Source organism: Coregonus lavaretus (assembly GCF_964263955.1).
Source record: "Coregonus lavaretus genome assembly, chromosome: 15".
In the NCBI taxonomy this organism is placed as follows: Eukaryota; Metazoa; Chordata; class Actinopteri; order Salmoniformes; family Salmonidae; genus Coregonus; species Coregonus lavaretus.
Genome location: NC_140002.1, coordinates 30,686,286 through 30,711,741, shown reverse-complemented (window position 1 = coordinate 30,711,741; position 25,456 = coordinate 30,686,286). Strand labels below are relative to the sequence as shown.

General features: G+C 42.5%; 1 protein-coding gene across 1 annotated transcript in view; it reads left to right on the top strand.

Annotated features, from left to right (window-relative positions):
* Positions 1 to 517: 517 nt before the first annotated feature.
* The window catches only part of LOC311142426 (connector enhancer of kinase suppressor of ras 2-like), a gene marked incomplete at both ends in the record, with an annotated part of 42,120 nt that continues 17,181 nt past the window's right edge, over positions 518 to 25,456 (top strand). The window contains 9 exons of the mRNA XM_084178071.1: positions 518 to 581; positions 6,140 to 6,303; positions 12,652 to 12,854; positions 15,367 to 15,472; positions 16,360 to 16,401; positions 16,537 to 16,656; positions 17,383 to 17,442; positions 17,633 to 17,701; positions 18,984 to 19,130. Of these exons, the coding sequence (XP_084034197.1) occupies positions 518 to 581; positions 6,140 to 6,303; positions 12,652 to 12,854; positions 15,367 to 15,472; positions 16,360 to 16,401; positions 16,537 to 16,656; positions 17,383 to 17,442; positions 17,633 to 17,701; positions 18,984 to 19,130 (975 nt within the window). The remainder of the gene's footprint in view (positions 582 to 6,139; positions 6,304 to 12,651; positions 12,855 to 15,366; positions 15,473 to 16,359; positions 16,402 to 16,536; positions 16,657 to 17,382; positions 17,443 to 17,632; positions 17,702 to 18,983; positions 19,131 to 25,456) is intronic.

Below are 25,456 nucleotides of genomic sequence, written 5' to 3'. Positions count from 1 at the left end.
GCAACGACAAAGACGCGAGGGAAACATGGGCGAGAGGGAGAGAAAGAGGAGGGAGATACAGGGAACGTGCGTCTGATGAGGGGGGGGACGCCTGCAAGCGGCGAGTGTGACTCACAGATGGGGTGGTAGCAGTCTAGAAGGAGAATGCGTGGACGGCACTTTGCGACTGGGAAATAAACCCACAGACGCCAGTAAATGCCTTCTCTTTAGGATAGTATGAGATGAATTGGTGAGAGGGTCGCGGACGGTGCGACCAGAATCGTGCAGCAGCCTGGCATTAATGACAAACAAGGGAGATATTCGAACGCACAATAGAACAAGCACCAACCGCAGAGGAATGTGTAGAAATCTATCGGACTCGAATCAAGCCACTCAGAAAATAACGTAGTCTCGGATCCGTTGGACCTCCCTCGTCGTTGTTATAAAACAGGAAAACGGATTACAGAACCAAACATTTGTGAATTTTGGGCTTGTTGGAGCGTTTCTTTTGTCAGGCGAGACCTGAAAAACTTCTACAATGGCTCTGGTCATGGAGCCTGTGAGCAAGTGGAGTTCGAGTCAAGTGGTGGACTGGATGAAAGGTACGCCACGGTTTCAAGATGTGCATTAGGTGTTGCCTATCAACCTGCACACAAAATGCTGGGAAATATATATTCTCTGGACTCAAGTATAACGGCACCAAATGCGCCCAACTCCGATCAATGAACAGTGCGAGACTAGAGCCATCACTGGCGATTGGGTGAAACAAAAACACCTGCTGGACCTCAGTATAATGTATTCAATTATTATGGCAACAGATTTATATTCTATTCTATTCTTTACTATGTGGGCTCTCAATACCACTAATGTAATTCAAATTTAAATAGAAATGTGGGCTGTGGAATTGGCAGTGATATAGACTTGGACCTGAGAAAATCTCAAAGCACTGGTGGATGAGTTGGTTTAGTGGTATTTGAAAGAGTTCTGTATGGAGGCAGTATTTGCCTTTGAAGTGGCATTTCAGATCGGTCTGAATATTGCCATTATAGGATAAATTATCTACTGAAATGAAGGCATTGGGATAAATGACACTGAAATGAAAAAAGTAGTTATAGTAAAAACTGTAGCTATTTGAAATGAAGCATTTGATGTTTCCGATTATGCAGAATATAATTAATGGAACAAACTCAAATGTCTATAAGAGAGACACTAATATATCTAAAATAGCTTATTTAATTTCCATGGATGTGGAGCTGAGATAGTTGTTGATTCTCTGAGTCCCACCCATCTAAGGGAAAGTCAAAGATGGACTCTAGAGAATATATTACTAATAGCTATTACATCATCACTCTGGAGTGGATCTAGTGCAAATACTAAATATATCAATTATTTATTAACTACATCCAAAAATACTATTTCAGATCTGCAACACAGGTGGTGGTAATAATGCAGTAATAGCTATATCTTGGATGAAGAAGATAAGCTACTTCGGGTGATTCATATGAGAGATGTAGTGTGTGTGAGGCCATGGATCAAGGCTGGCGGTAGGCCCATGTTACTTTGGAGAGATGCTTAACCAGATGGTGGTAGTGCCCTATGTGCTGTTGAGCCACTGTGGCTTGCTGTAACTGCAGTTGATAAGACTGTCTTTAACACACACACTAGGCTTCCTGACACACACACATACACCACCTCAAATAGACGTTGTTCTTCTTCCATTATGAATTGTATGAACTACTGACTCCAGTTTAGAATGAAGTGGAGCGGTAACAGTTGATACACTTCTCAGACTTGTTTAGATAATGTAGGCCAAATGGCATGCATATTCATGGGGGTGGGGGGAGGCATGCATATTAATTTGAGAGAGGATATGTTTTCTGTTCATTCTATGTTTATTGTTTACATGAATTGTGTGTTACTGTCATGTGTTTTGTGTGTATCACATGCCTGTGTACGTCTGTGTTCATATATGTCGTTATTACTGTGTAATGTGTTGTTTGTCTCTGCTGAGCAGAGTACAAATGTGGAGGATTATAACCTCACAGTGATGATCCAACCAATGTGTTCATTTACTTATTCACGCCTCCACTGACTCAAAACTCAAAGATTCAGACATGCTCCAAACATACACAGCAGCTCAGCTGGCTTTGCAAGGCACTGTAGTAGTCAAGGCGTCAGTGTGTGTGTGTGTGTGTGTGTGTGGATAGGTGTGTGTGCTTTTGCTTGGAAAGACAAGTGGAATAGTAGGATTAGAGGGATGTAATGGAAGAGTAAGAGGGAATGGCAGAAGATAATGATGATGAGATTCGGAGCTGATGAAGAGAAGAGAAAGAGATTGTATATTGGAAGAGATGGAGAGGAGATAAGGACTGGAAGAAACATCGGATGAGTGGAGCTGAGACAAGTTCTAGGCCCAGAGCCTAGTAATGGTGATGTAAAGTGAGGGATGGAGGAAGATGCCACAGTCACAAAGGAAAGGAAATGGAGTTTGTGTGATCTTGTCTCGGATCCATTCTTAAACTCCCCGTCGCAAGTGCCCACAGCATCTCCACCTCATCATTACTATTCAGAGGTTCCATCATTAGCATAGGGCTCAGTGATGTCACCTGAGGCCAAATAGGAGCACCCAGTGAACTTCCCATAATGGCACTCTCTGCATACTCCTGGCGCTTCCTGTGTCCAAGCTCTACTCTCTCAGCGCCGACAAAGACCTCTCCACAGAGAAACCCCTCCACTTACGATAGATGGTCTTTTAAATGAAGGGTGAACTGTGCATTATGACAATATAATTTATTTACACATATATTGCAGTTTAAACCAGGGGTTGGAACGTTCTGAACAGAACCACTATTGTTTTTATTTCGTTCCACTGTTCCGAACAGCAAAATAAAGTTCTGATCCGGTTCTAACCCCCCAAAAAGTGACAGTTTATATCATAATTTTCTGTTCCTTTTTTAACCTGTGAAATATATATATATTTTACATTTAGCTCATTAAATTACTTCACCAACCAGTGCGGATAGAACAGGCAAGCTAGTTGTTTACATGCGTGATGGACAGACAAGTGTAGCCTATGGCACAAGATGCGACTGAAAAATGCCTGGAATGTAAAATAATGTTATTAACCGGTTCCTATGCTTTTAAAATAACGGTTCTGTTCTGGAACAGTATGGATAACTTTTGTTCCAGATTCCGTTTCTGTTCCTTGAAAATGTTTGTTATTTTCCAGTTTTGGCTTCTGTTCCCTGAACCGGTTCCAACCCCCCTGGTTTAAACAGCTGCAAATACTTGGTTAATGTTCAAGCTAAGGGTTTTATGAAAATATATATTTTTAATCTTACATTTGTTAATTTCAAACAAAACACCTGCCATACATTTGTGCTAAAGGCAATTACTGAGATGATTGTCAAGCTAGCTAAGCTGTAATGCACTGCCCTAGCAAAATCATGTCGAAAATTAGACCAATTTCCTCACTTGTGTTGCATAGCATTGCATGCATTTGATGTTTGAATATTATTATGTGCCATATGTTGGGTATGTGAGTGTATGTATAGACTATAGTAAATGTGTGTGCAAATTTACAGCATGATTCTCTGGTTAAAGTGTGTTTATCGTCTTAAACTGTGTGTGTGCGTGTGTTTTGATCTGACTGGCTGGCACCCTGCCCATGTCTCTTGACAATGATAAATGATGTAGATTAGCATAGTGCACCCTCCCCTACAAAGCCAACACAATCATGTATCACAGCACTAAACACAACTTACTCACCGCAGCCTCAATTACTAGCAGATTAATAGTCTCTTAATCAGATCTCTCATCTCATCTCTTTCTGTGTCTCTCTGTGTGCTCTTCCCAGTCAGGGTGACTGTCTGTCTCATCCATTGGTCTCATCACAAAGAATAGCTCTGTTTGTTTAGGGAGGCCAGGCCAGTTGATTAAGGGGGGATTTCTCTGCAAAGTGGGGGGAAGGCTCTATGCAAAGTGGGGTAAAGCTAGGCTAGTTTGTTATAGAAGGGTTGCTCTGCCAATTTAGAATGACAAAGCCCATCTCTGAATTGAGGTGTAATATAGCTGTTTTAAAGGACAAATACCAATGTATGTAGGGAGATAGCTCTGTTATCTGGAGAGGCAGAGCATTCATACTTTAGACAATGTCCCTGCTTGTTTTGGTGGGAAGACATTAGAGGGGTCTTTTCTTTCTCTCTACCTTTTCACTTACATGTTTAGTTACAGTATTGTTGTCTTGTTGTCTTGCAGGAGCCACTCTACTCCAAACCCCACTGCATGGTTTCTATAGCAACATGGGGATTTCTTCATTGACAAATGGGTCTTGATTAACTGGGTAAAGAGGCTGATTTGTTAAGCCCTTAAATTGTATGCAAAGCCATAGAACTCTCCTCTTGTTGCTTCTCCATAATTTTTCTGCCAGCTGATCTTGAGCCGAATGCTTCATTAGGTCCAGGCCCGAGAACATACTGAGACTGAATCAAAAGGAGGAGATGAGGACTCCACAGCCTTCTTTGTGGGAGGCTGACCGTGGGAGGAGAAAGGAGAGAAAGAGTGTGGGAGAGTGGATGAGGGAGAGATTGAGAAACACTGAGAATGAGAGAGATGAGGAAAATTGAGCTGTTGTGCTCTGGACCAAAACACAGACAACCTGACTGGTTCTGCTTTCTCTCCACCGCCCTCTCTGAGTGTGTGTTGTATGTCAAGATGTATATGTGTGTTTACATGTGTGTGTGTTCATATGTGTATCAGTATCTTAGCCAATGTGAGGATAATGTCACCATCCATGAAGAGCGGGGGGGGGGGGGGTAGGGGGGGCGTTTCCGTGACAACATCAGGCTCTGCCAAGTAGGTCTGCCCCTATTTGAGACAACGGTCCTTGAGATGAGATCCATGATGTGTGTGTTTGTATTGTGTGTGTGTGTGTGTGAGACAGCAGTGTGTGTCAGTGGTGGAGAGATTGTGTGATTCTGTGTGAGTGTTTAGTCCACATTTAGACAGGCGTTTGTACAGCTGTGAATGAAAGCTTTCAGAGATAATGACAGAGATGGTGCTATCTCTGTGTTTGTATGCCAGTGGGATAGGAGGATCAGTTTGAACAGCTCCTCTGTTCCTCCACCAGGGAGGGAGGGAAGGATGGAAGGATGATACTGTGTGTCAAGTGGGTTTAGTGTGGAGCTAAATGTTTACTCATGAAAGACCTGTGTCAACTGTTGGTTATGAGTGGGCTGTAAGTGTGCAGTAAATGTGAGAGTGTTTGAATGTGTCATGGTCTTTATAAAGATATGATACTTTTTGTGTAGTTCTGTGTGTGGGTTCTGTTAATAATAGGAGGAATGGTATGCGTAGGGGTTATGCATATGTTGGTTGTTTGTAGGTTGTACGTACCACTGTAATTTGTTGGACATGTGTGGAGGTCTGCATGACGTGGGTGATTAAAGCTTGGTGAGGCTGTGTGTTTATGTCTGTTCAGCGGTGCCCAGAATGGCACTATGTTCAGCTCTGTGCCACATGTGTTCATCTCTGAGATCTCTGTTTGTCCATTTTCATTAAACCAAGCACTGGCACACACTCACAGGCTGCAGTTTCAAAGCCCAGAAATGAGTGACGCAGACACAAACACACTCATACTCACACACAGACACACACATGCTAACACACACACACAGTCAGAGATAGAGAGAGGGGGGGGGGGGGGGGGGGTAGAGAGGGGTGGGGGGGGGAGAGAGACAAGATGGAGTGATAGAGTCACTGTAGATCCCTCAGGACAGCAGAGCTGAACTGATAAGAGGGAGTTTCTTCACACAGCCCTGCCTAGATAACATAACATCTTCACACACAATATTTATACTGATGCCTGTGAGGGACTGAGGTTGTTGGAGCTTACATCTGAAACACACTGCCTGCATCGGCCTTCGTAATAATCTGGATGGATGGAGTTGATACAAAGATTATTGTTACTTAAATGAAATTATGTTGTCTCTCAAAATAATATGCTGTATATGCTATTTCTCAATGAAACATAAATCAATACATGTGTATAAAGTAGTAGCAGACAGCAGCAGAGAGGAGTAAGCCAATACAAATCTGTTTACCTGAATATATCCCTTTGTAATGAGAGTTTTCACCGCGTCATCTCCTCCACTCCCTCCAGGGCTGGATGACTGTCTGCTGCAGTACATTAAGACGTTTGAGAGGGAGAAGGTGGGGGGAGACCAGCTGCTTCGTATCACCCACCAGGAGCTGGAGGACCTGGGAGTGTCCCGCATCGGACACCAGGAGCTCATCCTGGAGGCTGTGGACCTACTCTGTGCCCTGGTGAGTCCTCCATCCCTTTCACTCAGCCATTTCATTCCCCTCTAGAGCAGGGGTCTTCAATCTTTTCTTGCCCAGGGACCCCCTCCCAGGCAAACCGGCAACCCAGGGACCCCATCATATGTTACCAAACCTTTTCTTTCACGTCTTGTCTTATCATCAGGTGAATGAAAGTGGCAAGGCGAAATAATCAACATATATTTTTAAATGAATAGATATGGTAGATCGTTTTTCACTATTTTGACCTCCCCACATTATAATTTGCGGCAGGTAGCTTAGTGGGTAAGAGCGTTGTGCCAGTAACCGAAAGGTCGCTGGTTCTAATCCCCGAGCCGACTAGGTGAAAAATCTGTCAATGTGCCCTTAAGCAAGGCACTTAACCCTAATTGCTCCTGTAAGTCGCTCTGGATAAGAGCGTCTGCTAAATGACTAAAATGTAAATGTAAATAATTGGAGGATGAAGTGTAAACTCTTAACTGCCTATTAGCAAGAAAGTTAACTCCAAACACATTTGCACTAAAAGAACAGCTGTTTAACTGGTTAAACAAAGGTTAGCCATGTTTTTGCAAAAATGAATTACCAAGTCAAGAAAGCTTACCACCAACCAGTGGCACTTGCCACACTGGTAGCCTATTCGCAGGTGCTTTTTCAAAGTCTATGTCAGATACAGATACAGTATGAAAATGTATGCACTCACTAACTGTAAGTCGCTCTGGATAAGAGCGTCTGCTAAATGACTGAAAACGTAAAAAATAAAAAAATACTCCAGTGAGTGTAATTGGCTCTAATGAGTGTAATTTGCTCAAGATTAGGAGTTGAGAATCATTGAGGATCGATGAACCCACCAAAGAGTGTGAATCAAGTCAGGAAGTCAGAGAACCATCCAGAGACTAACTCAAATAGTCTAGGTCTAGGCTTAATCTGTGTCCGGGAAACAAACCCCTTCTTTTTTGGCCATAGTGAAGACCCCTTTTTAGAGGTCAGACAGGCAGCTGGCGGGGGTAGTGCTTAACTGTAAGAGTCTTTACAGTTTAGGAGTGAAGTGCTGGGATATGTTAAAGCATTTCTGCACTGACAGCATTTCAGACTCTTGTTCTATCTTGTATGTTTTGTTTGTCTGACGTCTGTGTCCATTTTAGGACATTCTATCATTCTATATTCCCTTTAGGTTGCATTTTCTTTATGATTATTGATAATTAGTTGATGACATACTCACGGTTGGCCAACATCTGTTTTAGGCTGTCAGTGTTGTGATAGATCAGGTAATTGCCCTGTTTGTCAGTTAATTTCCCTTGTTCCATCTGTGTGCTGGAGGGATAGTCACTCACTGAAAAGAAACATTAATCATCTCTGATAATCCCCTGGACTAATTTCCCATTCTCTCTGCCACCCCACACATACTGTACAGACACAATCACACCACCCCACACACACACAACACAATCACACCAGTTTCTAGGGTGGTCTGGGTGGGTGTGACACATGGATGATAAAGAACGATGACCAACAGAAAATAATAGATGGAGAGAAAGAGGGGGAGATGGAGGATGAGAGAGAAGAGAGAGGATGCGAGTAGAGATTGAGTGGGTGAGATTGATGGGAATAAAGGGAAACGAGTGAGGTGGGATAACTATTTAACTCACTGTTTAGCAGTCTAATGGCTTGGGGGTAGAAGCTGTTCAGGGTCAAGTTGGTTCCAGACTTGGTGCATTGGTACCGCTTGCTGAGCGGTAGCAGAGAGAACAGTCTATGACTTGGGTGGCTGAAGTCTTTGACAATTTTTAGGGCCTTCCTCTGACACCGCCTGGTACAGAGGTCCTGGATGACAGGGAGCTCGGCCCTAGTGATGTACTGAGCCGTACGCACTACCCTCTGTAGCGCCTTGCGGTCGGATGCCAAGCAGTTGCCATACCAAGCGGTGATGCAGCCAGTCAAGATGCTCTCAATGGTGCAGCTGTATACGTTTTTGAGGATCTGAGGGCCCATGCTGAATCTTTTCAGCCTCCTGAGGGGAAGAGGCATTGTCATGCCCTCTTCACGACTGTGTTGGTAAATGTGGACAATGATAGTTCCTTAGTGATGTGGACACTGAGGAACTTGAAGCTCCCGACCTGCTCCACTACAGCCCCGTCAATGTGGATGGGGGCATGTTCGGCCCTCCGTTTCCTGTAGTCCACTATCAGCTCCTTTTTCTTGCTGACATTGAGGGAGAGGTTGTTGTCCTGGCACCACACTGCCAGGTGTCTGACCTCCCTGTAGGCTGTCTCATAGACTGTTCTCTCTGCTACCGCATGGCAAGCGGTACCGATGCACCAAGTCTGGAACCAACAGGACCCTGAACAGCTTCTACCCCCAAGCCATAAGACTGCTAAATAGTTAGTTAAATAGTTAACAAATAGTTACCCAGGCTATCTGCATTGACCCTTTTTGCACAAACTCTTCTGACTCATCACATACGCTGCTGCTACTGTTTATTATACACTGAGTGTACAAAACTTTAAGAACATGACATAGACTGCTCTTTCCATGACATAGACTGACCAGGTGAATCCAGGTGAAAGCTATGATCCCATACTGATGTCACTTGTTAAATACACTTCAATCAGTGTAGATGAAGGGGAGGAGACAGGTTAAAGAAGGATTTTTAAGCCTAGAGACATGGATTGTGTATGTGTGCCATTCAGAGGGAGAATGGGCAAGACAAAACATTTAAGTGCCTTTGAACGGGGTATGGTAATAGGTGCCAGGCGAACCGGTTTGTGTCAAGAATTGCAACGCTGCTGGGTTTTTCACACTCAACAATTTCCTGTGTGTATCAAGAATGGTCCACCACCCAAAGGACATCCAGCCAACTGGACACATCTGTGGGAAGCATTGGAGTCAACATGGGCCAGCATCCCTGTGGAACACTTTCGACACCTTGTAGAGTCCATGCCCCGACAAATTGAGGCTTTTCTGAGGGCAAAAGAGAGGGGTTTAATTCAATATTAGGAAGGTGTTCCTAATGTTTGGGATACTCAGTGTATATATTGTTGCTTAGCCACTTTATCTCTACCTACAGTTGAAGTTGGAAGTTTACATACACTTAGGTTGGAGTCATTAAAACTCATTTTTCAACCACTCCACAAATTTCCTGTTAACAAACTATAGCTTTGGCAAGTCGGTTAGGACATCTACTTTGTGCATGACACAAGTAATATTTCCAACAATTGTTTACAGACAGATTATTTCACTGTATCACAATTCCAGTGGGACAGAAGTTTACATACACTAAGTTGACTGTGCCATTAAACAGCTTGGAAAATTCCAGAAAATGATATCATGGCTTTAGAAGCTTCTGATAGGCTAATTTACATAATTTCAGTCAATTGGAGGTGTACCTGTGGATGTATTTCAAGGCCTACCTTCAAACTCAGTGCCTCTTTGCTTGACATCATGGGAAAATCAAAAGAAATCAGCTAAGACCTCAGAAAAAAATTTGTAGACCTCCACAAGTCTGGTTCATCCTTGGGAGCAATTTCCAAATGCCTGAAGGTATCACGTTCATCTATACAAACAATATTATGCAAGTATAAACACCATGGTACCATGGAGATGAACGTACTTTAGTGCGAAAGGTGCAAATCAATCCCAGAACAACAGCAAAGGACCTTGTGAAGATGCTGGAGGAAACAGGTACAAAAGTATCTATATCCACAGTAAAACGAGTCCTATATCGACATAACATGAAAGGACGCTCAGCAAGGAAGAAGCCACTGCTCCAAAACCGCCATAAAAAAGCGAGACTACGGTTTGCAATTGCACATGGGGACAAAGATCGTACTTTTTGGAGGAAAAAGGGGGTAGCTTGCAAGCCGAAGAACACCATCCCAACCGTGAAGCACGGTGGTGGCAGCATCATGCTGTGGGGGTGCTTTGCTGCATGAGCGACTGGTGCACTTCACAAAATAGATGGCATCATGAGGAAGGAAAATTATGTGGATACATTGAGCAAACATCTCAAGACATCAGTCAGGAAGTTAAAGCTTGGTCGCAAATTGGTCTTCCAAATGGACAATGACCCCAAGCATACTTCCAAAGTGGTGGCAAAATGGCTTAAGGACAACAAAGTCAAGGTATTGGAGTGGCCATCACAAAGCCCTGACCTCAATCCTATAGAAAATTTGTGGGCAGAACTGAAAAAGCGTGTGCGAGCAAAGAGACCTACAAAACTTACTTTCACCAGCTCTGTCAGGAGGAATGGGCCAAAATTCACCCAACTTATTGTGGGAAGCTTGTGGACGGCTACCCGAAACATTTGACCCAAGATAAACCGTTTAAAGGCAATGCTACCAAATACTAATTGAGTGTATGTAGACTTCTGACCCACTGGGAATGTGATGAAAGAAATACAAGCTGAAAGAAATAATTCTCTACTATGATTCTGACATTTCACATTCTTAAAATGAAGTGGTGATCCTAACTGACCTAAGACAGGGAATTATTACTAGGATTAAATGTCAGGAATTGTGAAAAACTGAGTTTAAATGTATTTGGCTAAGGTGTATGTAAACTTCCGACTTCAACTGTATCTACCTCAATAACCTCCTACCCCTGCACATCGACTCGGTACTGGTACCCTGTGTATATAGCCAAGTTATCGTTACTCATTGTGTATTTATTCCTTGTGTTATACTTTTTCTATTTTTTATTATTTCTCTGCAAGTCTACACCTGTTGTTTACGAAGCATGTGACAAATAAAACTGTTTATTTGATAGAGAGAGAGAGAGAGAGAGAGAGAGAGAGAGAGGAGGGGATAAAGAGAAAGAGGAAGGGATAGAGAGAGAGAGAGAGAGAGAGAGAGAGAGAGAGAGAGAGAGAGAGAGAGAGAGAGAGAGAGAGAGAGAGAGAGAGAGAGAGAGAGAGAGAGAGAGAGAGGAGGGGATAAAGAGAAAGAGGAAGTGATAGAGAGAGAGAGAGGAGGGAATAGATATAGAGAGGAGGGGATAGAGAGCGAGAGGAGGGAATAGAGAGAGGAGGTGATAGAGAGAGAGGAGGGGAGAGAGAGAGGAGGGGATAGAGAGAGAGAGATGAGGGGATAGCGAGAGAGAGGAGGGGAGAGAGAGAGGAGGGGAGAGAGATAGATAGAGAGAGAGAGAGAGAGGAGGGAATAGATAGAGAGAGGAGGGGAGAGAGAGAGAGAGAGGAGGGAATAGATAGAGAGGAGGGGAGAGAGAGAGAGAGAGAGAGAGAGGAGAGAATAGATAGAGAGAGGAGGGAGAGAGAGAGAGAGGAGGGGAGAGAGAGAGAGAGGAGGGGATAGAGAGTCAGCAGACAGAGGTCACAAATGTTATCTGAAGCCCACTCATCCTCCCTAGCTGTACGGGTAAGCTCGCCTTCACTCCCAAAGCCCCTTATGTAACTGGGATTTGGTTAAGTCAGTCAGTCAGGCACTGCTGTATTAAATACGATTACTCATCGGAAAGCCCCCCTCCAAGAAACCCTCTCATGACAGACGTCCACAGGCCCCCACGTGCAGTGGGGAATTGTGGGTAGCGGGTAATGAGTGTTCTGGTTTCCCCACACATGCGAGGTGACAGCTGGAGGTGGAGTGGGGGGCGGGTCTGATGGGTCACTGGTTCTGTTCGATCCTCACGTTTGTCACACAGTGAGACAGGCATAAGCAGGCGGGCTGGACTCCCTGTGAGCCCGTTAGTATGACTGGCTTTCTATTTACCACACTTTTAATCCCTGTACTTTCTCTGCCTGTATGGAAAGAAACATGTTACAGTGAATTGTGTGTTCATGCCACATTCCCTTCCTTTGAACGAGGGTGAAGAGTGTTTACGTGAAAGGGAGTATAGGGAGCGTTTTTATTATTACTGTTGACTTGATTATCTAAACTACATTATCTTACAGTATATTTACAGCTTTTGGGAAAGTTAGTAACCTTGAATTTTCTCCTTTAGTTGCCTTCACATGTACAGGATGTGACTTACTGGTTAGTGTGCACTTTGATCTTCACACACTATAGTCCTGTGATTGTGTATAATATTGGCTCTGAAGTTTCTGTATTTTGTTTTGAATTGATATCGACAGGTTAAAACCCCTTGAGACGCATCATCTCCTCTTCAGGAGGGTTCTGTAGAAACATAAAACAACAGAAATCATCCAAAATCACAAATACTGTACAACAGCAATAACATTCCGGTAATAAATTATAATGACAACAAGAGTCGACCAAAACCAAACCAAATCCTCTCTCTCTCTCTCTCTCTCTCTCTCTCTCTCTCTCTCTCTCTCTCTCTCTCTCTCTCTCTCTCTCTCTCTCTCTCTCTCTCTCTCTCTCTCTCTCTCTCTCTCTCTCTCAGAACTACGGTCTGGAGACAGAGAATCTGAAGACTCTATCCCACAAGCTGAATGCCTCAGCAAAGAACCTGCAGAACTTCATCACAGGGAGGCGTCGCAGTGTTCACTATGATGGCCGCGCCACCCACAAGCTGCCCAATGACTTCCTCACCTCTGTGGTGGACCTCATCGCTGCAGCCAAGAGCCTGCTGGCCTGGCTGGATAGGTGAGATTTGCAAAGAGCTACAGTACACATACACACACACACGTAATCACATACAGAACTTTTCACTTCAAAGTAAAACAAGTAAATTATTCTAATGAATGTGGTTGGAGGCAAGTGATTCTCTTTACTGTGTAATTTATCTCACCTGTGGTAAGTTTCAGGTGCCTACAGAGTAAAATAGCCATTCAACCAGTTTTGAAAAGAGAAAACAGAACATTCTGCTCCATTGCACTTCACCGTAAAGTGCAATAATATATTTGACCGCATCTGTACACACTGTACATACTCAGAGACACACTATCATACACAGACTACTCTCATAGGTTGTTTTTCAATCACACAGTTCCCAATGTAATGCACTACTTTTGTCCAGGCCTATAGGGTGTCATATAAACATTTACCCATAATTAATTCAGAGGTCAAGGGTCAGAGATGGTTCACTGGGTAGCAGACAGACAGGGTCTGTTTTCGACCACTCAAAAGTTGATGTCCTTACATAATCTCCATGAGCAATCAGCTGACAAACAAATGATGAGTAAAGCCTTTATGTAAGGGTTGTTTTTGAGAGGTTGGCCATGAGAGCACTGTTAAGAGCTGCTGTTAATCCTCCTCAGGTCCTCTGTGAGTTGCTGCCAGACAGTGTGTGTCTGTGTGTCTGTGTGTGTGTGTTCGTGTTTGTGTGTGTGTGTGGACCGGCGTGTGGGTGGATGTATTAAGAGTACCATATGCAGTAAACAAACCTGAATAAAGGCTGAATTATTAGTTTGATTCCCTAGACTTGCACTCTAATTTAAGAACTGAACAATACCAGCTTCATAGATAACTGTCATTGTCATACAGTGGGGAAAAAAAGTATTTAGTCAGCCACCAATTGTGCAAGTTCTCCCACTTAAAAAGATGAGAGAGGCCTGTAATTTTCATCATAGGTACACGTCAACTATGACAGACAAATTGAGAAGAAAAAAATCCAGAAAATCACATTGTAGGATTTTTAATGAATTTATTTGCAAATTATGGTGGAAAATAAGTATTTGGTCACCTGTAACTTCTTCTTTAAGAGGCTCCTCTGTCCTCCACTCGTTACCTGTATTAATGGCACCTGTTTGAACTTGTTATCAGTATAAAATATACCTGTCCACAGCCTCAAACAGTCACACTCCAAACTCCACTATGGCCAAGACCAAAGAGCTGTCAAAGGACACCAGAAACAAAATTGTAGACCTGCACCAGGCTGGGAAGACTGAATCTGCAACAGGTAAGCAGCTTGGTTTGAAGAAATCAACTGTGGGAGCAATTATTAGGAAATGGAAGACATACAAGACCACTGATAATCTCCCTCGATCTGGGGCTCCACGCAAGATCTCACCCCGTGGGGTCAAAATGATCACAAGAACGGTGAGCAAAAATCCCAGAACCACACGGGGGGACCTAGTGAATGACCTGCAGAGAGCTGGGACCAAAGTAACAAAGCCTACCATCAGTAACACACTACGCCGCCAGGGACTCAAATCCTGCAGTGCCAGACGTGTCCCCCTGCTTAAGCCAGTACATGTCCAGGCCCGTCTGAAGTTTGCTAGAGTGCATTTGGATGATCCAGAAGAGGATTGGGAGAATGTCATATGGTCAGATTAAACCTAAATATAACTTTTTGGTAAAAACTCAACTCGTCGTGTTTGGAGGACAAAGAATGCTGAGTTGCATCCAAAGAACACCATACCTACTGTGAAGCATGGGGGTGGAAACATCATGCTTTGGGGCTGTTTTTCTGCAAAGGGACCAGGACGACTGATCCGTGTAAAGGAAAGAATGAATGGGGCCATGTATCGTGAGATTTTGAGTGAAAACCTCCTTCCATCAGCAAGGGCATTGAAGATGAAACGTGGCTGGGTCTTTCAGCATGACAATGATCCCAAACACACCGCCCGGGCAACGAAGGAGTGGCTTCATAAGAAGCATTTCAAGGTCCTGGAGTGGCCTAGCCAGTCTCCAGATCTCAACCCCATAGAAAATCTTTGGAGGGAGTTGAAAGTCTGTGTTGCCCAGCGACAGCCCCAAAACATCACTGCTCTAGAGGAGATCTGCATGGAGGAATGGGCCAAAATACCAGCAACAGTGTGTGAAAACCTTGTGAAGACTTACAGAAAACGTTTGACCTGTGTCATTGCCAACAAAGGGTATATAACAAAGTATTGAGAAACTTTTGTTATTGACCAAATACTTATTTTCCACCATAATTTGCAAATAAATTCATAAAAAATCCTACAATGTGATTTTCTGGATTTTTTTTCATTTCAATCTCATTTTGTCTGTCATAGTTGACGTGTACCTATGATGAAAATTACAGGCCTCTCTCATCTTTTTAAGTGGGAGAACTTGCACAATTGGTGGCTGACTAAATACTTTTTTCCCCCACTGTATATAATATGACACCAGATACAAACATCATACTCACCCACATGTATTGTCCAGTCAAAGGGATTAGAATGAAGAATGATCTAATGGTTAATTCCAGGTGCTACTTCTTTTTCAGGTCTCCGTTCGCAGCAGTGGCAGACTACTCCATTACAAGAAACAATGTGATTCAGTTGTGTCTAGAGCTCACCACGATTGTACAGCAGGTAAGCAAGCCATCAAACACAGTCACATATACAGCTGTACCACTAGCTAGCGTTAACCACTGTTTGTTTTTCCCAAAACTGGATTATTAACGAAAATGTCTCAAAGGCCTTTTTAAATTTAGTTAGTTTACACAGGACCTGTGTTCTCTGCTCTGGTATTGGAAATAACTGTATGTGTCATCATGCTCACTGAGCAAAGACAGCCTCAGGCTACTCAAATGTAGCCTTTCCCTTTGTAAAGAGCATGACAGCCTGCCTGCCTACCATACAGTATGTGTGCACGCTGGGAGGATGTGGATGTGTTTCTCTGTGTTGCTCTAATTCCTACTGCGGGAGCAGAACTGAACTGTTCCAATAGATATAAATAGGGGAAGGCTGTGACTGTGTAGAGGCATCCGTCTTCACTAGAGCAGGACAACGTACTGTAGGGGGAGGGCTGCAGGGAGGGAGGGTTAGTTCAGCCCTGGTCCTGGAGGGATTGGCACGGGGACAGGCTCTACCGCCACGATTGCGTGTTCAGACAGCCAGGCACATACGAGAGGGCCTGGTCCAAGGCTGCAGAGGTGTTCCAAAAGAGCAGCAGGTAGCGCAGCAGAGGTTTCATCCGTGTGTGGCTGTCTGTAGAGTCTATCTGATGGCAAGGAGATATCGTCTGTAGAGAGAGAGAAGGAGCGGAGAGAGGGACGCATGCCCCCGACAAGGCAGAGTGACGCATGGCGGACTGTTTGTGTGTGTTTGTGTGTGTGTCTGTGTGGGAGGGGGGGCATCAGTGCTGAACCTCTCTGTTCTTTACATATAGCCACCTTGTTATAACTGGAATAATGATCACTTCTCTGACACATTGTCCTGTGGTAACCTCTGCCTCTCCATCTCCCTCTGTTTGGCAGGACTGTTCTGTGTATGAGACAGAAAATAAGATTCTGCATGTGGTGAGTGGGCCCACTTATTTCCATTCCCTTCAATGCATCCAAACAGAATTAGAGTCCCCATAACTCAGTCTGGCGACTCATCCCTAAAATCACTGTTTTCGCTCTCTCCCTACTCTCCATCCTTCCCTTCTACAGTGCAAGACTCTATCTGGAGTGTGTGATCACATCATCTCTCTGTCCTCTGACCCGATGGTGTCCCAGTCAGCCCATTTGGAGGTGGTTCAGCTGGCCAATATCAAGTCCACTGAGGGACTGGTAAGACTCCCCAGATACTCAGATGTACAGACTAGAAGGTCTTGTGCCTTTTACTTACCTTCGCTCTTTCTCTCTCTAACACAACAACAACAACAACAAAACATGCACTCCTTCTGGGTAATAGATCACTCTTCTGGGTGATAGATTTCAGAAAGTAACTACTATGTGTTTACTTAGTAGCTTTCTCCTGTACAGTATGTGGACATAAGCCGTTATCTAAAACCTGCATGTTTGCTCTAACTTGCACTTAGATATGACTGTCCTACTTGGGGCTGTAAACTTCCACCCCCACACATACACAAATGCACAGAGCACACAGAGGGTCACAGAGCACACAGAGGGCAACAGAGCTTTTCACATACAGAACGGTCAATAGAACCTGAACAGAGGAGTGGGCAGAGTGGGACAAAAATAAACCTCTTACTCTCTTCTCACTCTGAGATGCACTGAATGTGTGTGTGTGTGTGTGCACACGCATGCGTTTCTGTGTGTCCATTTGTTATGCACTTACAGCCCCTCTGAGGGAAGGCTTGAACATTTAAGTATGTTTGTCTGTTTGCCTCTCTACGAGTGACAGTGTCCGATTGAATATGTACAATATGGATGTGTTTTATGTCACTTTGTACTGTATGCATTTATGTGTTTGTTGTTGTAATGTACTGTATATGGATGTGCAAACTATTCTCAGGCTATGGCTCTAAGCTACCTCTCTCTGTCTCTCTATAGGGCATGTATATCAAATCGACATATGATGGCTTGCATGTCATCACTGGAACTACAGAGGGAGTGAGTATTGATCTTTAACATGCTCAGTCAGAGCTATGAAGGACTTTGGCACGTAGATCACTCTCCTATGATAGAGAGGGAGAAGTGTCACTCAAGGCTGTGTCACAGTGAATCTCCTTAATGACAGTGAACAGCATCAGGCCCATCAGTGTTTTTATAGCTGTGTTATGTGTCTCTTCCTCTCCATCAGTCTCTGGCTGACCGCTGTAAGAAAATTCATGCAGGCGATGAAGTCATCCAGGTCAATCATCAGACAGTGGTGCGTCTCTCTCTCTTTTCATACCTTTTTTTAACCTTTATTTAACCGGGAAGAAACCCATTGAGTCACAGGGTATTTTTTTGCAAGGGCGACCTGGCCAAGAAAGCAGTAGTGATCAATACAACATTTAGGGTGTTCACCCATGAAAGGATTCATTCATTCAAGGTTTATACAAATATGTCCATTCAATAGAGAATTCCGTCAGAAAAACAATAGTCCAAACCCCATGTATTTACCATATATGGTTCAAACGTTACAGACGATTTACTCTGAGAATTTAGCATGTTTAGAGTGAATGGAATGTCATCACAGGTATGATAAAAAAGTGGTCACTGCTCAATAGAAGTCTGTGGCGCTTCTCCGCGGCAGAACGGCGCTAACTTCGAATGTCAACTGACAAGCTAACTAGTGTCTGCAGGTTAGTGAGTGAAAACATGGGCTTTTTCTAAATGAAATCTGCTGACTACAAAACTAAATAGGGACTAAATATATATTTATTTACAAAGCAAAGAGATTGAATTTCAATATCCACACTCCGCGTTCCTGTTTTCATTGTGTATTTCTGAGTCTTTCCCTTTAAATCTCCATAGAAACGCCCCCTCTCAACGTAGATTGATTGCCATTATAGGCATTGAAAGCCAAGGATCTGGAGGTGAAAATGACGAAGTTATCAAGTTGATTTTGATTGATCCAACCAGCGGAAACACCTCCAAATGGTACCACCTCACAACGCCAAATATGGAAGAGATATAACCAAGAGCGTCGCAGTCTAAACTAGCAACGGTCACAGCAAATTAACATTCTTATTTCATCAACACTGTCAAGTACAAGTATATAAAGGTTATAATATTGTAGAGAACAATCTAATGGTTCATTCTATGTAATTTATAGTGACATAGGGTAAAGAAAACTACATTTTGACATGAATTTTGTAGCACCCTCTTGAATTGCTACGTTTTTCTCTACATTGTACAGTAGTGAGTGAACGCCCTACACCATTACACAATTTACAATACAAACAGCACAACAACACGTCATTAAGAGCTCATCCAGCCTACAGAAAACATTTTTAAAATGCTAACCTTCTCTGGCTGAGAGCGAGCTCTGGTGAAGGTAATGAATTTTGTTAAAAAAATATATATATCTCCCTGTCCATCCCCTTTATCTTACGTTTACATACTGGTATAGGACTACCCTATGACTACTACTATGCTTGTGCGAAATTTTGCCCTATGTGTTTTTCATTGTATGTGTGTGTGTGTTTGTTGGCTTTTGGCGCTAGGTGGGCTGGCAGTTGAAGAACCTGGTGAATTCTTTGCGTGGGGACCCCGGGGGTGTTACACTGACTCTGAAGAAGCGCCCACAGAGCACACTCACATCCACCCCAGCACTACTGAAGAACATGAGATGGAAACCCTTAGCCCTGCAAGTATGACAACACTTTCACTTTCAACCTCCACACAACTGATGAACGGGTGTACGTTTGGCTGAATGTGAAATCACACACGATTCCCTTTATAGTGGTTCCTTTATTTATGTATTTCTTTTTTAGGGGGTAGATCAGCTTTAATATTGCAGATAGATTGTGGCTTCTATCAATGTAATTGTCTGCATAATTTCCAATCCCCCATATATTTTTGGGTAAAATATTAAATAAATATTTGTACAGTGCATTCGGAAAGTATTCAGACCCCTTTACTCATATTTACATAAGTATTCAGACCCTTTACTCAGTACTTTGTTGAAACACCTTTGTCCGGGCTCTGGCTGGTCCACTCAAGAACATTCAGAGACTTGTCCCGAAGCCACTCCTGCGTTGTCTTGGCTGTGTGCTTAGGGTTGTTGTCCTGTTGGAAGGTGAACCTTCGTCCCAGTCTGAGGTCCTGAGCACTCGGGAGCAGGTTTTCATCAAAGATCTCTCTGTACTTTGCTCCGTTCATCTTTCCCTCGATCCTGACTAGTCTCCCAGTCCCTGCCGCTGAAAAACATCCCAACAGCATGATGCTGCCCCCACCATGCTTCACCGTAGGGATGGTGCCAGGTTTCCTCCAGACGTGACGCTTGGCATTTAGGCAAAAGAGTTCAATCTTGGTTTCATCAGACCAGAGAATCTTGTTTCTCATGGTCTGAGTCGTTTAGGTGCCTTTTGGCAAACTCCAAGTGGGCTGTCATGTGCCTTTTACTGAGGATTGGCTTCCGTCTGGCCACTCTACCATTACAGGCCTGATTGGTGGAGTGCTGCAGAGATGGTTGTCCTTTTGGAAGGTGCTCCCATCTCCACAGAGGAACTCTGGAGCTTTGTCAGAGTGACCATTGGGTTCTTGGTCACCTCCATGACCAATACTTTTCTCCCCCGATTGCTCAGTTTGGCCGGGCTGCCTGCTCTAGGAAGAGTTTTGGTGGTTTAAACTTCTTCTATTTAAGAATGATATAGGCGACTGTGTTTTTGTGAACCTTCAATGCTGCAGACATTTTTTGGTACCCTTCTCCAGATCTGTGCCTCGACACAAACCTGTCTCTGAGCTCTAAGGACAATTCCTTCGACCTTATGGCTTGGTTTTTGCTTTGGCATGCACTGTCAACTGTGGGACCTTATATAGACAGGTGTGTGCCTTTCCAAATCATGTCCAATCAATTGAATTTACCACAGGTGGACTCCAATCAAGTTTTAGAAACATCTCAAGGATGATCAATGGAAACCAAGATGCACCTGAGCTCAATTTCGAGTGTCATAGCAAAGGGTCTGAATACTTACCCTACCAGTCAAAAGTTTTAGAACACCTACTCATTCAAGGGTTTTTCTTTATTTTTCCTATTTTCTACATTGTAGAATAATAGTGAACACATCAAAACTGTGAAATAACACATATGGAATCATGTAGTAACCAAAAAAGTGTTAAACAAATCAAGACTTCAAGACTGTTGGAAAAGCATTCCAGGGGAAGCTGGTTGAGAGAATGCCATGAGTGTGCAAAGCTGTCATCAAGCAAAGAGTGTCTATTTGAAGAATCTCAAATATAAAATATATTTTGATTTTTTTAACACTTTTTTGGTTACTACATGATTCCATATGTGTTATATCATAGTTGTGATGTCTTCACTATTATTCTACAATGTAGAAAATAAAGAAAAACCCTTGAATGAGTAGGTGTTCTAAAACTTTTGACTGGTAGTGTATGTAAATAAGGTATTTCTGCTTTAAAAAATGTATACATTTGCAAACATTTCTAAAAACCTATTTTCACTTTGTCATTATAGGATATTGTGTGTAGATTTCTAAGGATTTTGTATTTATTTAATCAATTTTAGATTAAGGCTAAAACGTAACAAAATGTGGAAAAAGTCAGGGGGTCTGAATACTTTCCGAAGGCGCTGTAAATAGGCCCATTTAATTTTGTCTGGCTTGCCGTTCAAAATAAAATTGAATATTTTTTGCTCATATCATTTAAAAAACGAGTCGTTAGGTGTAGGCAGGGCCATAAGCAAATAGGTAAACTGGGATATAACTCAGGGTGATTTTTCTACAAATAGACAGGTATTTTCCTTTCCATGGTAGCAATATCTTATCTATTTTTGCTAACTTTCTATTAAAATGTATTGTAGTGAGATCATTTCTTTCTTTCGGGATATGTATACCGAGTATGTACACATCCCCGTCAGACCATTTTATTGGCATTAAAGTTAAAAACAATTGTGATCCAATATGTATCATAATTTTGTTGTAATCCAGAGAGGTTAGAAAAATTATCTAGATCCTATATGAGGCTGTGGAGGGACCCAAATTGTGGATTTAAAAGAAAACATGAATCATCAGCGTACAACGACACCTTTGTTTTTAAGCCCTGGATTTCTAGCCCCTTGATATTATTGTTGGATCTGATTTTAATAGCTAACATTTTGATGGCCATAATAAATCGATATGCCGATAGTGGACAACCTTGTTTTACCCCTCTTGACAGTTTAATACTTTCTGAGAACAAGCCAATATTTACTATTTTATATCTAGGGTTACTATACATAACTTTAACCCATTGTATAAGAGATTCTCCAAAATTGAAATATTCCAGGCATTTATATATAAATTCCAGTCGTACTTTATGAAAAGCTTTTTCAAAGTCAACTATGAATACCAGGCCTGGTTTCTCAGATTTTTCATTGTGTTCTATTGTTTCCAGTACTTGTCTTACAGTGCATTCGGAAAGTATTCAGACCCCTTCCCTTTTTCCACATTCTGTTACATTACAGCCTCATTCTAAAATGTATTAAATTGTTTTTCCTCATCAATCTACACACAATACCCCATAATGACAATGCGAAAACAGGTTTATAGATTTTTTTGCAAATTTATAAAAAATGTAATACAGAAATACCTTATTTACATAAGTAGTCAGACCCTTTGCTATTAGACTCACACCTGTCTATATAAGGTCCAACAGATACCAGTGTATGTCAGAGCAAAAACCAAGCCACAGGATTGTGTCGAAGCACAGATCTGGGGAAGGGTACCAAAACATTTCTGCAGCATTGAAAGTCCCCAAGAACACAGTGGCCTCCATCATTCTTAAATGGAAGAAGCACTGTATATTATCTCCGATGTATCGTCCATGTAAAAAACCTGTCTGATTAGGATGAATAATATCCGACAGTGCCTTTTTAATTCTATGCGCTATGCATTTTGCTAGAATTTTTTTGAATCACAACACTGAAGTGTAAGGGGCCTCCAATTTTTCTTATGGACTGGAGATTTATATTTACCACCTGGGTCCTGTTTCAGTAATAGTGAAATCAGACCTTCTTGTTGAGTATCTGATAATCTACCATTTTTATAGGAGTGGTTAAAACCTGCTAATAACGGTCCTCTGAGTACATCAAAAAAGGTTTGATATACCTTAACTGATATGCCATCCAGCCCTGGAGTTTTCCCGGATTTAAAGGCTTTAATTGCATCAAGAAGTTCCTCCTTTGTAGTGGTTCCTTTATAGTATACAGTGGGGGAAAAAAGTATTTAGTCAGCCACCAATTGTGCAAGTTCTCCCACTTAAAAAGATGAGAGAGGCCTGTAACTTTCATCATAGGTACACGTCAACTATGACAGACAAAATGAGATTTTTTTTCTCCAGAAAATCACATTGTAGGATTTTTAATAAATGTATTTGCAAATTATGGTGGAAAATAAGTATTTGGTCAATAACAAAAGTTTCTCAATACTTTGTTATATACCCTTTGTTGGCAATGACACAGGTCAAACGTTTTCTGTAAGTCTTCACAAGGTTTTCACACACTGTTGCTGGTATTTTGGCCCATTCCTCCATGCAGATCTCCTCTAGAGCAGTGATGTTTTGGGGTTGTCGCTGGGCAACACAGACTTTCAACTCCCTCCAAAGATTTTCTATGGGGTTGAGATCTGGAGACTGGCTAGGCCACTCCAGGACTTTGAAATGCTTCTTACGAACCACTCCTTCGTTGCCTGGGTGGTGTGTTTGGGATCATTGTCATGCTGAAGACCCAGCCACGTTTCATCTTTCAATGCCCTTGCTGATGGAAGGAGGTTTTCACTCAAAATCTCACGATACATGGCCCCATTCATTCTTTCCTTTACACGGATCAGTCGTCCTGGTCCCTTTGCAGAAAAACAGCCCCAAAGCATGATGTTTCCACCCCCATGCTTCACAGTAGGTATGGTGTTCTTTGGATGCAACTCAGCATTCTTTGTCCTCCAAACACAACGAGTTGAGTTTTTACCAAAAAGTTATATTTTGGTTTCATCTGACCATATGACATTCTCCCAATCCTCTTCTGGATCATCCAAATGCACTCTAGCAAACTTCAGACGAGCCTGGACATGTACTGGCTTAAGCAGGGGGACACGTCTGGCACTGCAGGATTTGAGTCCCTGGCGGCGTAGTGTGTTACTGATGGTAGGCTTTGTTACTTTGGTCCCAGCTCTCTGCAGGTCATTCACTAGGTCCCCCCGTGTGTTTCTGGGATTTTTGCTCACCGTTCTTGTGATCATTTTGACCCCACGGGGTGAGATCTTGCGTGGAGCCCCAGATCGAGGGAGATTATCAGTGGTCTTGTATGTCTTCCATTTCCTAATAATTGCTCCCACAGTTGATTTCTTCAAACCAAGCTGCTTACCTATTGCAGATTCAGTCTTCCCAGCCTGGTGCAGGTCTACAATTTTGTTTCTGGTGTCCTTTGACAGCTCTTTGGTCTTGGCCATAGTGGAGTTTGGAGTGTGACTGTTTGAGGTTGTGGACAGGTGTCTTTTATACTGATAACAAGTTCAAACAGGTGCCATTAATACAGGTAACGAGTGGAGGACAGAGGAGCCTCTTAAAGAAGAAGTTACAGGTCTGTGAGAGCCAGAAATCTTGCTTGTTTGTAGGTGACCAAATACTTATTTTCCACCATAATTTGCAAATAAATTCATAAAAAATCCTACAATGTGATTTTCTGGATTCTTTTCTTCTCAATTTGTCTGTCATAGTTGACGTGTACCTATGATGAAAATTACAGGCCAATCTCATCTTTTTAAGTGGGAGAACTTGCACAATTGGTAGCTGACTAAATACTATTTTCCCCCACTGTATGTATGTATGTGTGTTAGGAGAGTGTACAGTATGTTAAGCATATATATTTATTTCATAAACTGGATATCGTAAAACTGGTATGTCAGAACAAAATGTAAGGAGATACCATTTCAACTTCAGTGTTGTGCCTCAGAGATTTCTGAACGTATAAACACTCCAAAACTGGGTGAACATAGATAGTTAATGGCTGCAGGGCAGAATCTCTCTCTTATAATAAAAAGAAACTGGTGCACAGAGACAGACAGACAGGCAAGGACTGGCAATAATAAACCAGTACTGTAAATTGTGAAGCATTGATCAGAAACACGTGTCTATTTTTGTATGCATGCTATCTATCCAAATGTTTGTAAATGGTTTTGTATTCCGATGTGTGTGTGAGATCTGGAGACTGCTGGTGTGAACCCATCATCCACATTGTGTTTCTAAGAAATATTTAACATTTTAAGTAAAAGCAACAGAAGAAAGTGCACAATTGGTGGCTGACTTAATACTTTTTTTCCCCACTGTATATGGAATAGGGTGGCATTTCAGACACAGCCTGAGGACTCTATTTTCAGCTGGCACTAATGCGGTTCAAGTGTCAAACACATGTTAGTTGAGAATTTCGGTATGTAAAAACTGGCGCTTTGGTATTTTAAACCCTTGTGCCAGGTTCGTCAATTTACCTGTCTAACATCAGCTCACTTGCGCTGAGCTGGGAGGGGTGACAATATTTGAGGCGTGTAAATATTTGAGGCAATTACAACAATGTTGACTGCCAACACTCCAAACATATTGAGCACTGGAACACTGGATGTTTTTTTTACTCTTGCTATTACAGTGGCTTGCGAAAGTATTCACCCCCATTGGCATTTTTCCTATTTTGTTGCCTTACAACCTGGAATTAAAATTAATTTTGGGGGGATTTGTATCATTTGATTTACACAACATGCCTACCACTTTGAAGATGCAAAATATTTTGTTATTATGAAACAAACAAGAAATAAGACAAAAAAACAGAACTTGAGTGGGCATAACTATTCACCCCCCCAAAGTCAATACTTTGTAGAGCCACCTTTTGCAGCAACTACAGCTGCAAGTCTCTTGGGGTATGTCTCTATAAGCTTGGCACATCTAGCCACTGGGATTTTTGCCCATTCTTCAAAACAAAACTGCTCCAGCT